Source organism: Belonocnema kinseyi, chromosome 5 (assembly GCF_010883055.1).
Source record: "Belonocnema kinseyi isolate 2016_QV_RU_SX_M_011 chromosome 5, B_treatae_v1, whole genome shotgun sequence".
Lineage (NCBI taxonomy): Eukaryota > Metazoa > Arthropoda > Insecta > Hymenoptera > Cynipidae > Belonocnema > Belonocnema kinseyi.
This window is the reverse complement of record NC_046661.1, coordinates 130,770,245-130,792,799: the sequence shown is the minus strand read 5'-3', so window position 1 is coordinate 130,792,799 and position 22,555 is coordinate 130,770,245. Positions and strand designations below refer to the sequence as shown.

The following is a 22,555-nucleotide window of genomic DNA, read 5'->3' as shown; positions in this document are numbered from 1 at the left end:
TCCTAAATTGCGCTATCGCAGGAACTAGATATAAGACTTTATGTAAATAGTTGTAAATAATTGTATATATAGAAAGAATAAGATTGTAAAAAATATATAGATCTAAACGGAAAGATTGTAAGGAATGGAAGTCATGTAAACCCTTAGGGGACACATTATGAATAAAGAAGAAGAAAAAAAAATAGTTGAATGTTTCACTAAAAAATATCAATTTTCAAACAAATAGTTGAATTTTCAACTAAAAAATACCAATTTTCAAATAAATAGGTAAATTTTAAACGGATTTTCAATAAAAAAGTTTAATTTTGAACTATATTAATTGACTAATTAAATAAATAATGTTAAATTTTCAGTCAACAAATTATGTTTAAAAAAAAAGAATTTTCAAGAAAATACTTAAGTTAAAAAAAAGAAATGAATTTTTTATTGAATTCATAAATCCTTCACAAAAAAATGAATTTTAATAATAGTTTAATTTATTGGTTTGAACTGAAAATTTAAATAATCTGGTTGAATATTCTATAATTTTAGTTAGCAATTAATTTCTTTTGGTTGAAAATTAATTTTTTAACTGAAAATTGCATTGCCTTGTTGAAAAATCGTTTTTTTTTGTTTCATAAAAATTAATTGTTTCACCTGAAAATGTATTATATTAAAATTTTTGTTGTTGTTAGAAATTAATTATTTAAAATGAAAAATTTTATATTTTTTAACCACTGCTTAAAAAAATTATCTTTTTTATGAAAATCAAAATTGAAGAAATACCTATTTTGTTGAAAATTCTTTTTTTGTTTGTTTTTAAAAATCAATTTTTTTAAAATAAAAAATTTAATTATTCCTGTTCAAAATTGAATTATTTTGCTGATTTTTTGTTGTTGAAAATTAAATTTTTAATTGAAAATTTAACTGCTTTTTTTATTCCTTTTTTTCGTTAAAAATTAATTTTTTGAACTGAAAATTTAAATAATCTAGTTGAAAATTTCATTATTTTAGTTGGAAATGAATTTATTTTGGTTGAAAATTAATTTTTTAACCGATAATTTAACTTCTATGTTGAAATTTTTGTTGTGTGTTAACAATTAATTTTGTTTAATTAAAAATTTAATTATTCCAGTTAAAAATTTAACTATTTTGCTGTTTTTTTGTTGAAAATTAATTTTTTTTTAACAAAAAATATAACTGTTTTTTATAATTCCATTTTTTTCGTTGCAAATTAATTTTTGGAACTGAAAATTTAAATAATCTAGTTGAGTATTCTATCATTTTAGTTAAAAATTTATTTATTTTGGTTGAAAATTAATTTTTTAACTTAAAATTGCATTGCCTTGTTGAAAATTCGTATTTTTTTCTTAAAAATTAATTGTTTCACCTGAAAATTTATTATGTTAAAAATTTTTTTGTTAGATATTAATTATTTCAACTGAAAAATTTTATATTTTTTAACCATTGGTTAAAAAAATGATCCTTTTTATGAAAATTAAAATTGAAGAGATACCTATTTTGTTGAAAATTCTTTTTTTGTTGGTTTTCAAAAATCAATGTTTTTTTAATTAAAAATTTCCATATTCCAGTTAAAAATTTAATTATTTTGCTGATTTTTTGTTGTTGAAAATTAAATTTTTAATTGAAAATTTAACTGCTTTTTTTATTCCTTTTTTTCGTTAAAAATTAATTTTTTGAACTGAAAATTTAAATAAATTAGTTGAAAATTTCATTATTTTAGTTGGAAATTAATTTATTTTGGTTGAAAATTAATTTTTTAACCGATAATTTAACTTCTTTGTTGAAATTTTTTTTGTGTATTAAAAATTAATTTTGTTTAATTGGAAATTTAATTATTCCAGTTAAAAATTTAACTATTTTGCTGTTCTTTGTTAAAAATTCATTTTTTTTAACGAAAAATTTAACTTTTTTTTATAATTACATTTTTTTCGTTGCAAATTAATTTTTGGGAATTAAAATTTAAATAATATAGTTCAATATTCCATCATATTAATTAGAAATTCATTTTTCATGTTAGAAAATTAATTTTTCAACTTAAAATTTAATTGCTTTGTTGTATTTTTTGTTAACTGTTTTTTTGCTTGAAAAATAATCTTTTGAACTGAAAGTTTAACTAATCTAGTTTAATATTTCATCCATTTAGTTAAAAATTAATTCATTTTGATTGCAAATAATGTTTTCAACTGAAAATTCAATTGCTTTGTTAAAACTTCCTTTTTTGTTTTTGTCAAAAGTTAATTTTTTGAACTGAAAATTCAAATAATCTAGTTGAATATTTCATCATTTCAATTGAAAATTCGGTTTTTTTGTTGTTAAAAATTGATTTATTTTAATAAAAATTTAACCATTATATTTAAAATTCATTTCTTTGTTTGGCTGAAAATTGATTGTTCCAACGTTAAAATTTATCTACTTAATTTTAGGTTTAAAGTTTACATTTTTTATTTGAAAACTTACGGATTTTGTTTAAAATTCGTGTTTTGGTAGAAGACAAATATTTTTGGTTAAAAAATTCATCTTTCGGATAAAAATTAAAGTTAAAGATTTATCTATTTTGTTGGAAACTCAGGTTGAAAATTAATTTTTGATCTGAAAATTTATTTAATCTACTTGAATATTTCATCATTTTAGTTGAGGATTTTAGTTAAAAATGAATTTTTCAACTGAAAAATTAATTGCTTTGCTGAAAATTCGTTTGTTTTTTTTTTTAAATTAATTTTTTTAACTGAAAATTTAACTGTCTTTTGAAAATTCCTTCCTTTTGTTGAAAATTAATTTTTCATCTGAAAATTTATCTATATGAATATAAATTTAGATCTATATAAATAATTTCATAATTTTAGTTCAAAATAAATCCTTTTTTGGTCGAAAAATAAATTTTTCCAACTGAAAATTTAACAATTCAACTTGAGCTTGAGAGTATATATTTTTAAATTTTAAAAAATTAGTAAATAAAACAATTTTCAATAAAATAGATGAATTTTAAACAAAAAAAGACAAATTGTCAACGAAATGAACCTTCAATAAAATATTCAAATTTCTAACTAAAACGATGAATTTTCACCTTAAATTCCACTTGAAAATCTAAATATTTTGTTTTCATTTTTTCTAATTTAATTTTTTATCTGAAAATTTAACTGTCTTTTAAAAATTCCTTTTATTTTTGTTAAAAATTAATTTTCGATCTGAAAATTTATCTAATCTACTTGAATATTCCATCATTTTAGTTAAAGATTTTTTTTTGTCGAAAAATAAATTTTTCCAATTGAAAATTTTAATATTTCATTTTTATTCGAAAATATGTATTTTTTAATAAAAAAATCATGTATTTTGTTCAAAATTTCTCTTTTTATAGAAAAAAAAATCTTCCTGTCTAAAAAAATTGAACTATTTTGCTGTTCTTTTTACCGTAAAATTGAACTGTTTTTTATATTTCCGTTTTTCCGTTGATTATTAATTTTTGAACTGAAAATTTAAATAATCTAGTTGAATATTCAACTAGATTATTCAACTAGAATATTATTATTTAATTATTCCGGTTACAAATTTAACTATTTTGATGTTTTTTGTTATTGAAAATTAATTTTTTAATCAAAAAATTTAACTCTTTTTTATAATTCCATTTTTTTCGTTGAACATTAATTTTTTGAACTAAAAATTTAACCAATTTAATTGAATATTCCATCCATCAAGTTGAAAATTAATTTCTTTTTGAAAATCCGTTTGTTTTTTGTTAAAAATTAAATTTTTTAATTGAAAATTTAACTGTCTTTTGAAAATTCTTTCTTTTTATTGAAAATTAATTTTTCATCTGAAAATTTATCTATATAAATATAAATTTAAATCTATATAAATAATTTCATCATTTTAGTTCAAAATAAATCCTTTTTTAGTCCAAAAATAAATTTTTCCAACTCAAAATCTAACAATTCAACTTTAGGTTGAAAGTATATATTTTTAAAATTAAAAAAATTAAGAAATAAAAAAAAAATACTTGAATTTTAAACAAAAAAATATAAATTCTCAACTGAATGAACATTCAATAAAATATTTAAGTTTTTAAATAAAATGATGATTTTTCACCTTATATTCCACTTGAAAATTTAAATATTTTGTTTTGATTTTTTTTTAAATTAATTTTTGACCTGAAAATTTATCTCATCTACTTGAATATTCCATCATTTAAGTTAAAGATGAATTTTTTTGTCGAAAAATAAATTTTTCCAATTGAAAATTTAACTATTCAATTTTGGTTCGAAAGTATGTATTTTTTAATCAAAGAATCATCTATTTTGTTCGAAATTTCTCTTTTTATAGGAAAAAATCTTCTTGTCTAAAAAAATTGAACTATTTTGCTGTTCTTTTTAACGGAAAATTGAACTGTTTTTTATATTTCTGTTTGTTCCGTTGATTATTAATTTTTCGAACTGAAAATTTAAAAAATTTAGTTGAATATTCAACTATATTATTCAACTAGAATATTAATATTTAATTATTCCTGTTACAAATTTAACTATTTTGATGTTTTTTGTTATTGAAATTTTGTTTTGATTTTTTATAAATTAATTTTTTAACTGAAAATTTAACTATCTTTTGAAAATTCTTTTTATTTTTGTTAAAACTTGATTTTTGATCTGAAAATTTATCTAATCTACTTCAATATTCTATCCTTTTAGTTAAAACTTAATTTTTTTGTTGAAATTTCGTTTGTTTTTTGTTACAAATTAAATTTTTTAGCTAAGAATGTAACCATGATGTTTAAAATTAATTTTTTCTGTTTGGCTGAAAATTTATATTTTTTGTTTCTATTTTTATTTAAAAAAAATTAATTGTCTTACTTGAAAATGCAATTATGTCACTTGAAAATTTAAATATTTTATTGATTGTTCTTTAATGTATCTTTGAACTGAAAATTTAAATGTCTTTTGAAAATTCCTTTTATTTTTGTTAAAAATTAATTTTTTATCTAAAAATTTATCTATATAAATGTAAATTTAAATCTATGTAAATAATTTCATCATTTTAGTTCAAAAAAAATCCTTTTTTAGTCAAAAAATAAATTTATCCAACTGAAAATCTAACAATTCAACTTTAGGTTGAAAGTATACCTTTTTAAATTTAAAAAAATTTAGGAATAACAAAATTTTCAACAAAATACTTGAATTTTAAACAAAAAAATATAAATTCTCAACTGAATGAACCTTCAATAAAATATTCAAGTTTTTAAATAAAATGATGAATTTTCACCTTAAATTCCACTTGAAAATTTAAATGTCTTTTAAAAATTCCTTTTATTTTTGTTAAAAATTAATTTTTCATCTGAAAATTTATCTATATAAATATAAATTTCAATCTATATAAATAATTTCATCATTTTAGTTCAAAATAAATCCTTTTTTAGTCAAAAAATAATTTTTTTTAAAAATTAGTTTTTAAATTAATTTTTAAAAAAATTTGCAACAAAATACTTGAATTTTAAACAAAAAAATATAAATTCTCAACTAAATGAAACTTTAATAAAATATTCAAATGTTCAACTAAAACGATGAATTTTCACCTTAAATTCCACTTGAAAATTTAAATATTTTGTTTTGATTTTTTTTAAATTAATTTTTTAACTGAAAATTTAACTGTCTTTTGAAAATTCCTTTTTTTTTGTTAAAAATTAATTTTTCATCTGAAAATTTATCTATATAAATATAAATTTAAATATATATAAATAATTTCATCATCTAGATCAAACTAAATCCTTTTTTAGTCAAAAATAATTTTTAAAAAATTAGTAAATCAAAAAATTTTCAACAAAATACATGAATTTTAAACAAAAAATATAAATTCTCAACTAAATGAAACTTCAATAAAATATTCAAATTTCTAACTAAAATGATGAATTTTCACCTTTAATTTCACTTGAAAATCTAAATATTTTGTTTTCATTTTTTTTAAATTAATTTTTTAACTAAAAATTTAACAGTTTTTTAAAAATTCCTTTTATTTTTGTTAAAAATTAATTTTTCATCTGAAAATTTATCTATATAAATATAAATTTAAATCTATATAAATAACTTCATCATTTTAGTTCAAAATAAATCCTTTTTTAGTCAAAAAATAATTTCTTTTTAAATTAGTTTTTTAATTAATTTAAAAAAAAAATTGCAACAAAATACTTGAATTTTAAACAAAAAAATATAAATTCTCAACCAAATGAACCTTTAATAAAATATTCAAATGTTCAACTAAAACGATGAATTTTCACCTTAAATTCCACTTGAAAATTTAAATATTTTGTTTTGATTTTTTTAAATTAATTTTTTAACTGAAAATATAACTGTCTTTTGAAAATTCCTTTTTTATGTTAAAAATTAATTTTTCATCTGAAAATTTATCTATATAAATATAAATTTAAATCTATATAAATAACTTCATCATTTTAGTTGAAAATAAATCCTTTTTTAGTCAAAAAATAATATATTTTTTTAAAATTAGTATTTAAAAAAATTTTCAACAAAATACTTGAATTTTAGACAAAAAAATATAAATTCTCAACCAAATGAACCTTTAATGAAATATTCAAATGTTCAACTAAAACGATAAATTTTCACCTTAAATTCCACTTGAAAATTTAAATATTTTGTTTTGATTTTTTTAAATTAATTTTTTAACTGAAAATTTAACTGTCTTTTGAAAATTCCTTTTTTATGTTAAAAATTAATTTTTCATCTGAAAATTTATCTATATAAATATAAATTTAAATATATATAAATAATTTCATCATCTAGATCAAACTAAATCCTTTTTTAGTCAAAAATAATTTTAAAAAAATTAGTAAATCAAAAAATTTTCAACAAAATACTTGAATTTTAAACAAAAAAATATAAATTCTCAACTAAATGAAACTTCAATAAAATATTCAAATTTCTAACTAAAATGATGAATTTTCACCTTAAATTCCACTTGAATATCTAAATATTTCTATCTCTAATATTCTAATTTTGATTTTTTTTAAATTAATTTTTTAACTAAAAATTTAACAGTTTTTTAAAAATTCCTTTTATTTTTGTTAAAAATTAATTTTTTGATCTGAAAATTTATCTAATCTACTTGAATATTCCATCATTTAAGTTAAAGATTAATTTTTTTTGTCGAAAAATAAATTTTTCCAATTGAAAATTTAACTATTTCATTTTTATTCGAAAATATGTATTTTTTAATAAAAAAAAATTCATGTATTTTGTTCAAAATTTCTCTTTTAATAAAAAAAAAAATCTTTTTGGCTAAAAAAAGTATCTTTTTGAATTAAAATTCAACTATTCCACTTGAAACTTACTGTTACTGATTCCAAATATTTCGTCGATGAGTCCCTCGTAGGTTAATTGGGTGACGAGAGGCGACAACAAATCAGTAGATCTATCAAAAAGCAACAAATGCTCGATAACAGAAGTCTGAGTGCCATTTTGCTTCGTCTCCTCTTCCTCTCGATTGAGTCTTTGAAGCAGTTCCCAAACTTTGTTCGCGGCCGGTCCTCTGCCCGTAACTTTTGGAATTTTTCCGTAGAGTCTCTGCAAACTTTGAATCGCTCTCGCTACTTGGTAGAGACAAGTGGGGTCATTTTCGAGAACGAATTCGCGAAAAGCGCCACTGAGTTCCATGGACACGAGGTCATTGTCGAAGGGAAAAAGATCACAGGCGAATTTCTCAATCAGGGTGAAACTGCCGTAGACTCCTCGATTTTTGAGCTTTTGCTCGCAGAGGAGACTCTGACGTGGCACGAAAAAAATGTGAAATTCTTTGCGTGGTCTTATTCCTTCCTCTCTAAAAAAAATCTTCATTTTTTCTATCCATTTTTCGATTTCTCTTATTTTTTTTAGGGTTTCGTAGCTAAAGTTTTTCAATACCCAAGAAATGGTGTTGAGTAAATGCTTTCGAGAATATGCTCAGCATTTAAGAGAATTTAAAGCATTTATTGTTGAAACAAATACATACAATAATGATTTATTTTCTTTGTTTGAAAAATATTAAATAGCTATTTTTTTATTTCAATATGATATGCAAAATTTCCGAGAAATACATTTTTGAAAATTATCGTGTTGAAAAAAGTGATCGTCTTAACTTTTTTTATAACTGATAAAGAATTTATGAAAAAAATGTCAAATATTAGGCACTTTTATAAACAAATAGAGATTTATTATTTAACTATTCATTTCTCCAGTTTGAAATTTTTACAGTATATTCTGTAATATGTTGGGAATATTAATCTAGAAAAAAGGATGAAAAAATTAGATCCTTTTTTTGGAAATCTCTATTTGTTTATAATAAGGCTTAATTTAATTATGAAAATTCAATGGAGCAATTTTTTACTGTACTTAATTTCGAAGTTTGGGATCTATCGCATATTACATAAAATTTTTGAAATTTTTTTGATAAATACTGTTTCAGTTATAAAAAAGTTAAGACGATCTAGAGTGAATAAACTTTTTTTTTAAATTATAGAGTTAATGTTAGGTAATTTCAGAAATTTAGGGAATATGCCAGAAGAAATCGGCCATATTTAGGGAATTTACATAATGGTTAAAAATCGCAACTATTTAGTTAAAAAATTAATCTCTTTTGGTTGAGGATTCAAACTATTTTGTTAAAGATTGATCTTTTTTGGTTAAATCAAACTATAAAATTTTTTTTTTATGATTTAATTTTTGAGCAATTTAACTATTCTAATTTTGGTTAAAAATTGATATTCTTTAAATGAAAATTCATGTACTTTTTAGTAAAAAATCCATCTTTTTGTTTAAGAATTCATCTATTTTAGATGAAAACTAAACTTTTTGGTTAAAAATTCTTAAATTTTGTGAAAAACTCGTGCTTTTTGGTAGCAAACTAATCTTTTACTTTAAAAATTCATCTTTTATATTTGAAAATTCAACTTTTTGTTTGAGAATTCTTGAATTTTATTGTAAATTCGTATTTAAAAACTTTTTTTTCTTTCTTAAAAATTATACTTTTTGTTTAAGAATTCTTGAATTTTATTGAAAATTTGCTTTTTTTTGTAGTAAATTAAACTTTTTGTTATAAAATTAACTTTTTTAGTCAAAAATTCCAATTTTTATTGAAAAAAGTCTTTTTTGGTAATAAAGTAATCTTTTTGTTTAAAAATTCATCCTTTTTAGTCGAAAATTACAGTTTTTGGTGCAGCATTATTGAATTTCGTTAAAAATTTGTCCTTTTTAGTAGTCAATTAATTTCATTGTTTAAAAATTCTTTTTTTTAAATTTTTTAAATTCAACATTTTGGTTCAGAATTCTTGAATTTAGTAAAAAAATCGTATTTTCTGTAGTAAATTCATCTTTTTGTTTACAGATTGATATTTTTACTTGAAAATTCAACTTTTTGGTTCAGAATTCAGGAATTTTAATGGAAATTCATCTTTTTTGGTAGTAAATTAACCTTTTTGTTAAAAAATTGATCTTTTTTAGTAAAAAATTCGTCCTTTTTGGTAGTAAATCCATCTTTTTGTATAAAAATTCATCTTTTTTAGTTGAAAAATCCACTTTTTGGTTCAGAATACTTAAATTTTGTTAAAAATTCATGCTTTTTTGTTAGTGAAATAATCTTTTTGTTTGAAAATTTACCTTTTCTAGTCAAAAATTAAATTTTTTGTTTGAAAATTTTGGAGTTTAAATGAAATTTTATCTGTTTTGGTAATAAATTAATCTTTTCGATTAAAAATTTATCTTTTTTAGTTACAAATTCTACTTTTCAGTTAGGAATTCTTGAATTTTGTTAAAGTTTCGATTTTCTTCGATGGAAAAATAATCTTTTTCTTTAAAATTCATCTTTTTTGGATGTAAATTAATCTCTTCGTTTAAAAATTTTATTTTTGTTTAAGAATTCTTGAATTTTATTAAAAATTTTCCTTTTTTTTTGTAGTAAATTAATCTTTTTGTTAAAAAATTCAATTTTAGTCAAAAATTCACTTTTTTTTGAAAAATGTCTTTTTTGGTAATAAAGTAATCTTTTTGTTTAAAAATTCATCCTTTTTAGTCAAAAATTAAATTTTTTGTTTGAGAATTTTGGAATTTTAATGAAATTTTATCTTTTTTGGTAATAAATTAATCTTTTCGATTAAAAATTTATCTTTTTTAGTTACAAATTCTACTTTTTAGTTAGGTATTCGTGAATTTTGTTAAAGTTTCGATTTTCTTTGATAGAAAAATAATCTTTTTCTTTAAAATTCATCTTTTTTAGATGTAAATTAATCTTTTCGATTAAAAATTCATCTGCTTGGTTAAAAATTTAACAACTAGATTTTAAAGTTGAACTACTTTCTTAAAAATTAATTTTTTTCTTTCTTAAAAATTCTACTTTTTGCTTAAGAATTCTTGAATTTTACTGAAAATGGATCTTTTTTGTAGTAAATTGATCATTTTGTTAAAAAATTCTTTTTCTTAGTTAAAAATTTCACTTTTTGGTTTAGAAATCTAAAATTTTATTGAAACATCGTCTTTTTTGGTAGTAAATTCATCTTTTTGTTTGAAAATTCAACTTTTTGGTTAAGAACTCTGGCATTTTATTCAAAATTCATCTTTTTAGTGGAAAATTCAACATTTGGTTCAGAATTCTTTAATTTCGTTAAAAATTCGTCTTTTTTGGTAGTAAATTAATCTTTTTCTTTGAACATTCTTTTCGTTTATAGTTAAAAATTCAACTTTTTGGTTCAGAATTCTTGAATTTGGTGAAAAATGCCTTTTTTTTGTAATTAATTTATCTTTTTGTTTAAAAATTCTTCTTTTTTACTTGAAAATTCAACTTTTTCGGTTAAGAATTTTTGTATTTCATTCCAAATTCATCTTTTTTAGTGGAAAATTAAAGTTTTTGGTTCAGAATTCTTGAATTTTGTTAAAAATTCGTCTTTTTTGGTAGTAAATTAATCTTTTTCTTTAAAAATTCTTTTTTTTAAAATGAAAATTCAACTTTTTGGTTAAGAATTTTTTAATTTGGTTAAAAATGCGTCTTTTTTAATAGCAAATCCATCTTTTTGTTTAAAAATTCTTCTTTTTTACTTGAAAATTCAACTTTTTGGTTAAGAATTCTTGTATTTTATTCCAAATTCATATTTTTGTTTAAAAATCCTTCCTTTTTACTTGAAAATTCAACTTTTTTAGTTAAGAATTTTTGTATTTTATTCCAAATTCATCTTTTTTAGTGGAAAATTAAAGTTTTTGGTTTAGAATTCTTGAATTTTGTTAAAAAGTCGTCTTTTTTGGTAGTAAATTAATCTTTTTCTTTAAAAATTCTTTTTTTTTTAAAATGAAAATTCAACTTTTTGGTTAAGAATTCTTTAATTTGGTTAAAAATGCGTCTTTTTTAATAGCAAATCCATCTTTTTGTTTAAAAATTCTTCTTTTTTACTTGAAAATTGAACTTTTTGGTTAAGAATTCTTGTATTTTATTCCAAATTCATATTTTTGTTTAAAAATCCTTCCTTTTTACTTGAAAATTCAACTTTTTCAGTTAAGAACTTTTGTATTTTATTCCAAATTCATCTTTTTTAGTGGAAAATTAAAGTTTTTGGTTCAGAATTCTTGAATTTTGTTAAAAAGTCGTCTTTTTTGGTAGTAAATTAATCTTTTTCTTTAAAAATTCTTTTTTTTTAAATGAAAATTCAACTTTTGGGTTGACAGTTTTTGAATTTTTTTTAAACTTCTTATTTTTTGTTACTAAATTAACCTTTTTTTTACAAATTCTTCTTTTTTAGTTTTGATAGAAATTTTATCATTTCCTTTAAAAAATTATCTGTTTTGTAGAAAAATTAACTATTCTTTTTCTTGTCAATAATTAATTTCTTTGTTGATAGAAAATTCATATTTTGAGTTGAAAATTCCACTTTTGGGTCAAGAATTCATCATTGTTATTAAAAATTACTTTCTTTGGTTAAAAATTCGTTTCTTTTTAGTTGAAAATTAAATATTTTCGCTAAAATTTATTTAAACTATCCCATTCTTGTTTGAAAATTTATGTTCTTAGTTGAAACTATTCTATTTTTTATTTAAAAATTGAATGCTTTAACTAAAAATTTAATTCTTCTATTTTTGGTTACAAATTAATTTTTTTCTTGTAGAAAATCCATCTTTTTGTTTACAAATTTATCTTTTTTAGTTAAAAATTCTACTTTTTGGTTTAGAATTCTTGAATTTTGTTAAAAATTCATCTTGTTTGGTAGTAAATACATCTTTTTGTTAAAAAATTCATCTTTTTTAGTTGAAAAATCCACATTTTGGTTCAGATATCTTAATCTGTTTAAAAATACGTCTTTTTTTACACTAAATTAATCTGTTTGTTTAAAACTTCTCTGTTTTAGTTGAAAATTCCACTTTTGGGTTGAGAATTCTTTAATTTGGTTAAAAATATGTTTTTTCAGTAGAAAATTAATTTCTTAGATTCAAAATTCATCTTTTTGGTTAAAAATTTCTGGTTAAGATTTCTCAAATTCACTGAAAATTCGTCTTTTTTGACACAAAATTATACGTTTTTTTTTAGAAACTCATTTTTTTTAGTTTAAAATCCAACTTTTTCATTCAGAAATCCTAAATTTTTTTACAAATTCGTGCTTTTTGTATTGAATTAATCTTTTTGTTTAAAACTTCACTGTTTTAGTAGAAAATTCCAATTTTCGGCTGAGAATTCTTTAATTTTATAAAAAATTCGTTTTTTCCTTAGAAAATTAATCTCCTTGTTTAAAAATTCATCTTTTTGGTTAAAAAATTATTTTTTTAGTAGAAAATTTAACAGTTAGGTTTTAAAGTTGAACTACTTTCTTGAACATGTATTTTTGGTCGAAAATGGTTCTTTTTTTAATTAAAAATTCCACTTGATGTTAAAATTAAACTATTCTGTTAAAATGTAATTTTTTGAATGAAAATTAATCTAGTACAGTTAAAAATTTAACTTTTGGGTTGAGAGTTCTTGTATTTTGTTTAAAATTTCTCTTTATCGGTATAAAATTAACTATTCCATCAAAATTTCATATTTTTGGTTTGATAATTTAACTCTTTTTTTATGGAAAATTTGTCATTTTGTCTTGAAAGTTCAATAATTTGGTAAAAACGTCAACTATTTGGGTAGAAAATTCGTTTCTTTTTCGAGTAAAAATTTAACCTTTTGCTAAAATTCAACTATTTTATTAAAAAGTCTTGTTTTTGAAAATTAATCTAGTTTAGTTAAAAATTCAACTTTTGAATTGAGAGTTATTGAATTTGATTGAAATTCGTCTTTTTTGGGAGAAAATTTAACTCTTTGTTTAAAAATGCATATTTTTTAGTTAAAACTTCAACTTTTTGGTTCAAAATTTTTGAATTTAGTTAAAAATTCGTATTTTTTGGCACTAAATTTATCTTTTTGTATAAAAATTCTTTATTTTTGGTAGAAAATTCAAATTTCTAGTAAAGAATTCTCAAATTTTATTGGAAATTTGTCCTTTTAAGTAGTAAATCAAACCTTTTGTTCAAAAATTGATCTTTTTTAGTTGAAAATTCAACTTTTTGGTTAAGAATTCTTGAATTTCGTTGAAAATTCGGTTTTTTTTTTGGTAGAAAATGAATCTTTTTGTTTGAGAAGTTTTCTTTTTGGTAAAAAATTTAACAACTAGGTTTTAAAGTTGAACTACTTTCTTGTATATGTATTTTTGGTCGAAAATGGTTCTTTTTTAAATTAAAAATTCAACTTTTTAAAATTTAACTATTTTAGTTCTTGTATTTTGTTTAAAATTTCTCTTTTTTGACATAAAATTAACTATTTCATTAAAATTTTATAATTTTTATTTGATAATTCAACTGTTTTTATAGAAAATTATTTTTTTTTATAATTATTTTTTGTAATTAAAAATTTAAATATTCAATTTTTGGTTAAGAATTTACCTTTCTTACTTAAAAAAATTAATAATACCCGGATTAATACTCACATAAAATTTAATTAGACAAATTCGTCGTAATAAGCTACGAAACCCTTTTTTTTTAATCGCCAGCCCCCATTTTCACTATTTTTAAAAATATTTTTAATTAGTTATCGATAAAAAATAGATTTTTTACAAACCCGTGAACAATCTGAGCTATTAAATCCATCAGATCAAGTTGCGGTCGTGTGATAAATATAATATTTGCCACATTTATTTTGGGAAGAGGGCCTTCGCCCAGTGGGTACATTTTGACTACATCGTGTTCTTGCAATAAACTGTATTTTGCAACGAGACCAATTGGCCCTGCAAGCGATTTATCCCAAACAATTGCCTGTGAATTTCATATTAGATTTTCATTTAAACTAAAAAATATTACTATTTTTTTTATTAAAAAATAGTTTTAGTGGATTCCAAGGGACGACTGAAAATGTCGAAAAATAAAATTCTCGAACAGTTTATAATGTTACCGAATTTGAAAATTTCCTAATTGAAAAATATGCGAACTAGAACATTCCCGAATTTTAAAAAGTACAATTTTTTAACATTATTTATTTATTAAAAATACAATAAACAATTATTTTGATTTTTAAAATATATATTTTTAATACTTAAAGCGTGTAACATTATTCTTTGAATTTAAAAATGATATATTTCTGGATTTAAAAAAAAATTATTTTGATTTTGAATTTGAACACTAATTTTAGAAACATTAAAAATTAAAAGTAATTTTTTTTATTAAAATATTTGATTATTGTATAATAGAAAATTTGCGAATTTAAATAATTCAAAAAGCTGTTTTTAATCAATATTATTTTACCTTTTAAAAATACAATAATGAAGTATTTTTATCAAAGAAAAATTTGTTTAATGTTCTGCGTAATTGTTAAAATTGTTTAAATTTAAAATAATTTAAATTTAAAATAACAATTGGAAAAAATTTCTTCATGCAAGTTTAAAAAAAATGTAAATGGTAGATTCTTTAAATTATTGCTCTTGTATAACAATTTTGTTCTTAGATTCTTCTTTTGCATTAAGAAATATATTTTTATAATTATTTTTATTTTTAATTAAAGCAATAATTTTTTAAATACATTAAAAATAAGAAAAAATGGGTTGTTAAAAATATTTTATTATAGTATTTTAAATTTTCTGTCGAAAAATGCATTATTCGGGAACTTTTGAATTTGGAAATATTATAAATTGTCGGAAAATTTATTATTCGAAAAATTTTACGATTTAGAACAAAAAGAAATTTGCGAATTTATTTTTTGATGGTAAAGAAAATATACAGATTGCCAAAGATTTTCCTCCAAACAATTTTTTTTTAAGTTATTGCATTTTTTCTATTCTGAACACTTTTTCAATCTTTAAACAAATTTTCATACTTTAAAATGTCCTTTTAGACAAAAAAAAACATGAACATAAGTTATTTCAAATTTTTTCTTTTATTTTTTAATTAAAATGTAATTTTTAACTAGGAAATTCCATATTTTTTTCTTCAAATCACAAAATTTTTTTTAAACCTTTGTAAAATAATTTTTTAAAGCGATATTCCCGAAATTATAAAATTACCATCAATTTAAAATTTCCTCATTGGAAAAGTCATGACAGTTCTTAATATTAGATTTGGGACGACTGAAAAATGCCGGAAAATAAAATTCCCGATAGTGCAAAATTCTCGAAAAAGAAAATATTCAGAAAAGAAAGTTTTTTAAAATTATAAAATTACAATTAATTTAATATTTCTGCAATAGAAAATTTTCAAATAATAAGATTCACGAACAGTTTATAATACATATTATTGAATTTAAAAATTCCAGAACTATACAATTTCTGAATGTGAAATATTATAAATTGTTTTTGTAGTCAATATTATATATTTATTAAAAATATAATATTGAAATATTTAAAGAATAATAAAAAAGAAATTAAGATTTGCTTCTATGATCAAAATATCAAATTATTGTATATATAATAAAAAATAATTTTTATGTAAATAAAAAGAGTACATTTTTTCTTTTTAATTTAGGAATTTTAGAATATCGGTAATTTTCATATTCGGTAATATCATAAATGGTCCAAAATGTTTCAATTCGTAAATTTTAATTGTGGACAATTTTCTAATTTCGGGATTTATTATAATTTTTTTTTAGTAAATTCATCTTTTTGTTTAAAAATTCATCTTTTTTGTTTAACAATTTTACTTTTTGGTTGAGAATTTTTGAATTTTGTTGAAAACCGGGGTTTTTTGGTAGAAAATTAATCTCTTTGTTGAAAAATTCATCTTTTGGGTTGAAAATTTAACAATTAGATTTTTAAGTGGAACTTTCTTAAAAATTAATTTTTTTCTTTCGTAAAAATTCGACTTTTTGTTTAAGAATTCATGAATTTGATTGAAATTTCGTCTTTTTTGGAAATAAATTAATCTTTTCGTTTTAAAATTCATCTTTTTAGTTAAAAATTCTAAAATTTTGTCCAAAATTCGTATTTTTTGGTACTAAATTAATCTTTTTATTTAAAAATTCTTTTCTTTAGTTGGAAATTCAACTTTTTGATTCATAATTCTTAAATTTGTTAAAAAATTTGTGCTTTTTGGACGTAAAATAATCTTTTCGTTTGAAAATTCACCTTTTTTGGTTAAAAATTCTTGAATTTTGTAAAAAAATTCGTTTTTTTCGATAGAAAATTAATCTTCTTGTTTAAAAATTCATATTTAGTTAAAAATTAAACAACCAGGTTTGAAAGTTGAACTATTTTCTTAAAAAATTAATTTTTTTCTTTCCTAAAAATTCTAATTTTTGTTTAAGAATTCATGAATTTTATTGAAAATTCATCTTTTTTGGAAACAAATCAATCTTTTTGTTTAAAAATTCATCTTTTTAATTGAAAATTCAACTTTTTGGTTGAGAACTCTTGAATTTTATTGAAAATTCGTCCTTTTTGGGACTAAATTAATCTTTTTGTTTTAAAATTCTTCTTTTTTTACTTGGAATTTCGACTTTTTGGTAACGAATTCTTAAATTTCGTTAAAAATTCGTGCTTTTTTAGACGTGAAATAATCATTTTGTTTCAAAATTCACCTTTTTTGGTTAAAAATTAAACTTTTTATTTCTTTTTTTCAATCTAATTATAAATTCGTCTTTCCGTAGTAAATTAATCTCTTTGGTTGAAAATTTAACAACAAGGTTTTAAAGTTGAACTACTTTCTTCAAAATTTTTTTGTTTTTTCTTAAAAATTCGACTTTTTGTTTAAGAATTCTTGAATTTTATTAAAAATTCGTCCTTTCTGGAAACTAAATTAATCTTTTTGTTTGAAAATTCATAATTTTTAGTTGTAAATAAAAATTTTTGATTGAGAATTCTTGAATTTTTTTAAAAATTCGTCTTTTTCGGTAGAAAATGAATTTTCTTGTTTAAAAATTCATCTTTTGGGTTAAAAATTTAGCAACTAGGTTTTAAAGTTGAACTTTCTTAAAAATTAATTTTTTTCTTTCCTAAAAAATATACTGTTTGTTTAAGAATTCTTGAATTTTATTGAAAATTCGTCCTTTTTGGGACTAAATTAATCTTTTTGTTTGAAAATTCATAATTTTTAGTTGTAAATAAAAATTTTTGATTGAGAATTCTTGAATTTTGTTAAAAATTCGTCTTTTTCGGTAGAAAATTAATTTTCTTGTTTAAAAATTCATCTTTTTGGTTAAAAATTTAGCAACTAGGTTTTAAAGTTGAACTTTCTTAAAAATTAATTTTTTTCTTTCCTAAAAAATATACTTTTTGTTTAAGAATTCTTGAATTTTATTGAAAATTCGTCCTTTTTGGGACTAAATTAATCTTTTTGTTTAAAAATTCATAATTTTTAGTTGTAAATAAAAATTTTTGATTGAGAATTCTTGAATTTTGTGAAAAATTCGTCTTGGTTAAAAATTAAACAACTAGGTTTTAAAGTTGAACTACATTCTTAAAAATTAATTTTTTTCTTTCCTAAAAATTCTACTTTTTGTTTAAGAATTCAGTTTAGTTGAAAATTCAACTTTTGGGTTGAGAATTATTAAATTTGGTTAAAAATTCGTACTTTTTGGTCACAATAAATCTTTTTTTTAAATTCTTTTTTTTTTAGTTGGAAATTCTACTTTTTTGTTGAGAATTGTGTTAAAAATTGAACAACTAGGTTTTAAAGTGGAACTACTTTCTTAAGCTTTGCTTCTTTGATAAAAATATTTAATTATTGTATATTTGATGAAAAAATAATATTTATGGAAATAAAAACATTACATTTTTTCTTTTTAATTTAGGAATTTTAGAAAGTCGGTAATTTTCATATTCGGTAATATCATAAATGGTCGAAAATGTTTCAATTCGTGAATTTTAGATTGTGGACAATTTTCTAATTTCGGGATTTATTATAATTTTTTTTCTAGTAAATTCATCTTTTTGTTTAAAAATTCATCTTTTTTAGTTAACAATTTTACTTTTTGGTCGAGAATTTTTGGATTTTGTTAAAAACTCGGCGTTTTTTGGTAGAAAATCAATCTCGTTGTTGAAAAATTTAGCTTTTTGATTAGAAATTTAACAACTAGGTTTCAAAGTGGAACTTTTTTAAAAATTAATTTTTTTCGTTTCTAAAAATTCTACTTTTTGTTTAAGAATTCATGAATTATATTGAAAATTCGTCTTTTTTGGAAATAAATTAATCTTTTTGTTTTAAAATTCATCTTTTAGTTAAAAATTCAACTTTTTGGTTGAGAATTCTTAAATTTCGTTAAAAATTCGTGATTTTTGATCGTAAAATAATCTTTTTATTTCAAAATTCATTTTTTTTGTTTTTAAAAATTCAACTTTTTATTTATCTTTTTTCAATTTAATTATAAATTCGTCTTTTCGTAGTAAATTAATCTCTTTGGTTAAAAATTTAACAACTAGGTTTTAAAGTGGAACTACTTTCTTCAAAAATTTTGGTTTTCTTTCTTAAAAATTCGACTTTTTGTTTAAGAATTCTTGAATTTTATTAAAAATTCGTCTTTTTGGGACTAAATTAATATTTTTGTTTAAAAATTCAAAATTTTTAGTTAAAAATTCAACTTTTTGGATAGAATTCTTAAATTTGGTTCAAAATTCGTATTTTTTGGTACTAAACTAATGTTTTTGTTTAAAAATTTTTTTTTAGTTGGAAATTCAACTTTTTGTTTCAGAATTCTTGTATTTTATTCCATATTCATATTTTTGGTTAAAAATTCAACTTTTTATATATCTTTCTTGAATTTAATTATAAATTCGTCTTTTTGTAGTAAATTAATCTCTTCGGTTAAAAATTTAACAACTAGGTTTTAAAGTGGAACTACTTTCTTCAAAAATGCTGTTTTTCTTTCTTAAAAATTCTACTTTTTGTTTAAGAATTCTTGAATTTTATTAGAAATTCGTCTTTTTTGGGACTAAATTAATCTTTTTGTTCAAAAATTCATCATTTTTAGTTGGAAATTCAATTTTTCGGTTGAGAATTCTTGAATTTTGTTAAAAATTCGTTTTTGTTTTTAGTAAAAAATTAATTTTCTTGTTTAAAAATTCATCTTTTTGTTAAATAATTTAGCAACTAGGTTTTAAAGTTGAACTTTCTTGAAAATTAATTTTTTTCTTTCCTAAAAAATATACTTTTTGTTTAAGAATTCTTGAATTTTATTAAAAATTCGTCTTTTTTGGAAAAAAATCAATCTTTTGTTTAAAAGTTTTTGGGACTAAATTAATCTTTTTGTTTTAAAATTATTTTTTTTTTAGTAGCAAATTCAACTTTTTGGTTACAAGTTCTTAAATTTCTTTAAAAATTCGTGCTTTTTGATCGTAAAATAATTTTTTGTTTCAAAATTCACCTTTCTTGGTTAAAAATTAGAATTTTTATTTATCTTTTTTCAATTTAATTATAAATTATAATTATATAATTTTAATTAATTATATAATTATAATTATAAATTAAAGTGGAACTACTTTCTTCAAAAATTTCGTTTTTCTTTCTTAAAATTTCGACTTTTGTTTAAGAATTCTTGAATTTTATTAAAAATTCGTCCTTTTTGGGACTAAATTAATATTTTTGTTCAAAAATCCATAGTTTTTAGTTGGAAATTCAATTTTTCGATAGAGAATACTTGAGTTTTGTAAAAAAATTCGTTTTTTTTTCGATAGAAAATTAATCTTCTTATTTAAAAATTCATCTTTTTGGTTAAAAATTAAACAACTAGGTTTTAAAGTTGAACTACTTTCTTAAAAATTGATTTTTTCTTTCCTAAAAATTCTAGTTTTTGTTTAAGAATTCAGTTTAGTTGAAAATTCAACTTTTGGGTTAAGAATTCTTAAATGTGGTTAAAAATGTGTAATTTTTGGCCGTAAATTAATCTTTCTGTTTAAAAATTCATCTTTTTTAGTTGGAAATTCTATTTTTTGTTGAGAATTGGGTTAAAAATTGAACAACTATGTTTTAAAGTGGAACTACTTTCTTAAGATTTGCTTCTTTGATCAAAATATTTAATTATTGTATATTTGATAAAAAAAATAATATATATGGAAATAAAAATAGTGCATTTTTCTTTTTAATTTGGAAATTTTAGAATGGCGGTAATTTTCATATTGGGTACTATCATAAATTGTTGAAAATATTAAAATTTGTGTTCGACATGTTACACTTTTTTCAAAATGTGTGCATTTAAATTAAACAAATTTGTCTAATTTCTGTTTTTTTATTACTGATTAGTAACAAAAACTGTAAGAAAAGCAACTATAATTATAAAAGATTAATTCTAAAAGCAATTTATAATTAACTTTTGAGGTTATGTGATCATTAAAATTGAATATAGTCAATAGAATTAACGCAAATTAAATATAATTTGAAATTTTTTAAGTACGCTAATATCTGAAATAAATTTAAGATATTCTTGAACGTAAACGAAATTTGTAAAGTACGAAATCACATAATAAAGAGAGGTTATGTTACCTTGGTTCCTTCGCATTTTTCAAGCAAATAAAGCAGTTGCTTTCTTGCTTCTTCTTGTATTAATCCCACATTCCATCTTCCACTCGACAAATGTGCCGATGACATTATTTAACATTTATAATTAATAATCAGCTGTTTTTTGACAATTGAAAACAAATCGAGAAATTGTCAAAATGACAGCCACTGCTGCCAATCTTTTCATCGAAATTTTAGTGTTGGTACACTGTAATAGAGATTCGATCATTTTCCAGTAGTGGCGTAGTAGTGCCTGGCGGGAGATTTTAAATTAAAATTTTGACTTTTACAGGACGACTGAAAAATCCGAAAAATAAAATTCCGGATACTTAAAAATTTATTATAATAATAAATAGTAATAATGAAGGATGATAATTGTTCATAATAATATATTATTTAGTAATAGAATTTCAAAATTCCCGAATAATACAATTCGCAATACAACAATCAAATATTTTAATTAAAAAAATTATTTTTAAGTTTTAATTTTTCTGAAATTATTGTTTGAGTTTAAAATAACAATAACAATAATAATACTATAATATTTTTAATTATTGTCATTTTGAATTCAAACAATCATTTACGAAACTTTGAACATAGCAAATTTGTTTAAATAGAAATATTTAATCATTGTATTTTTGATAAATAAATAATAGTTAGAAAAAAATTAGTTGTTAAAATTTAGAAAAGTCATAATTCGGAAATTTTCTTATTCGGATATTTTATGAATCGGGAATTTTCAAATCAGTAATAACATAAACTGTTCGCGAATTTTATTATTCGTGAATTTTATTATTCGGAAATTTTATTAATCGGGAATTTCTAATTCGGAAATTTTATTATTCGGCAATTTAAAAATTCAATGACATTTTGAACTGTTCGGGAATATAAATATTCGAAAATTGGATTATTTGGCAATTTTCAAATTCAGTAATATTTTGAACTGTACTGAAATATCATTATTCGGAAATTGAATTATTCGAAAATTGAATCATTCGGGAATTTTATCGTTCGGAAATTTTCCAATACGGGAAATTTATTATTCGAGAATTTTCAAATTCAGTAATTTTATAAACTGCTCGGAATTTTTTTTTATTCTGGAATTTTCCAATTCAACAATTTTATTATCTAGGAATTTTCCAATTCGGGCATTTTATTGTTAGACAATTTTCCAAATCGGGAATCATTGATATTATTCTAGAATTTTATAATTCGGGAATTTTATTATTCGAAAATTTTCCAATACCGGAATTTAAAAATTCAATGACATTTTAAACTATTCGGGAATATAAAAATTCGGAAATTTGATTATCTCGGGACTTTTTATATTCGGGAATTTTCTTATCCGGGAATTTTATTATTAGAAAATTTTATTATTTGGAAATTTTACAATTCAGGAATTTTATATTTAAGATTTTTAAAATTCAGTAATATTATAAACTGTTCCAAAATTATATTATTCTGGAATTTTCCAATTTAAGAATTTTATAATTCGGGTATTTTCCAATTCGGGAATTATTGATATTATTCGAGAATTTTATAATTCGGGAATTTTCTTATTCGAGAATTTTGCAATTCTGGAATTTAAAAATTCAGTGACATTTTAAACTATT

At 20.2% G+C, this 22,555-nt stretch overlaps 1 protein-coding gene across 1 annotated transcript in view; it reads right to left on the bottom strand.

Annotated features, from left to right (window-relative positions):
* The window catches only part of LOC117172560 (vacuolar protein sorting-associated protein 33A), a 48,758-nt gene extending 27,645 nt beyond the window's left edge, over positions 1-21,113 (bottom strand). Inside the window, exons 1-3 of the mRNA XM_033360618.1 lie at positions 20,928-21,113; positions 14,089-14,282; positions 7,331-7,815 (exon numbers count right to left, since the gene is read on the bottom strand). Coding sequence (XP_033216509.1) covers positions 7,331-7,815; positions 14,089-14,282; positions 20,928-21,032 — 784 coding nt within the window. The 5' untranslated portion in view covers positions 21,033-21,113. The remainder of the gene's footprint in view (positions 1-7,330; positions 7,816-14,088; positions 14,283-20,927) is intronic.
* Between the last annotated feature and the right edge of the window lie 1,442 nt (positions 21,114-22,555).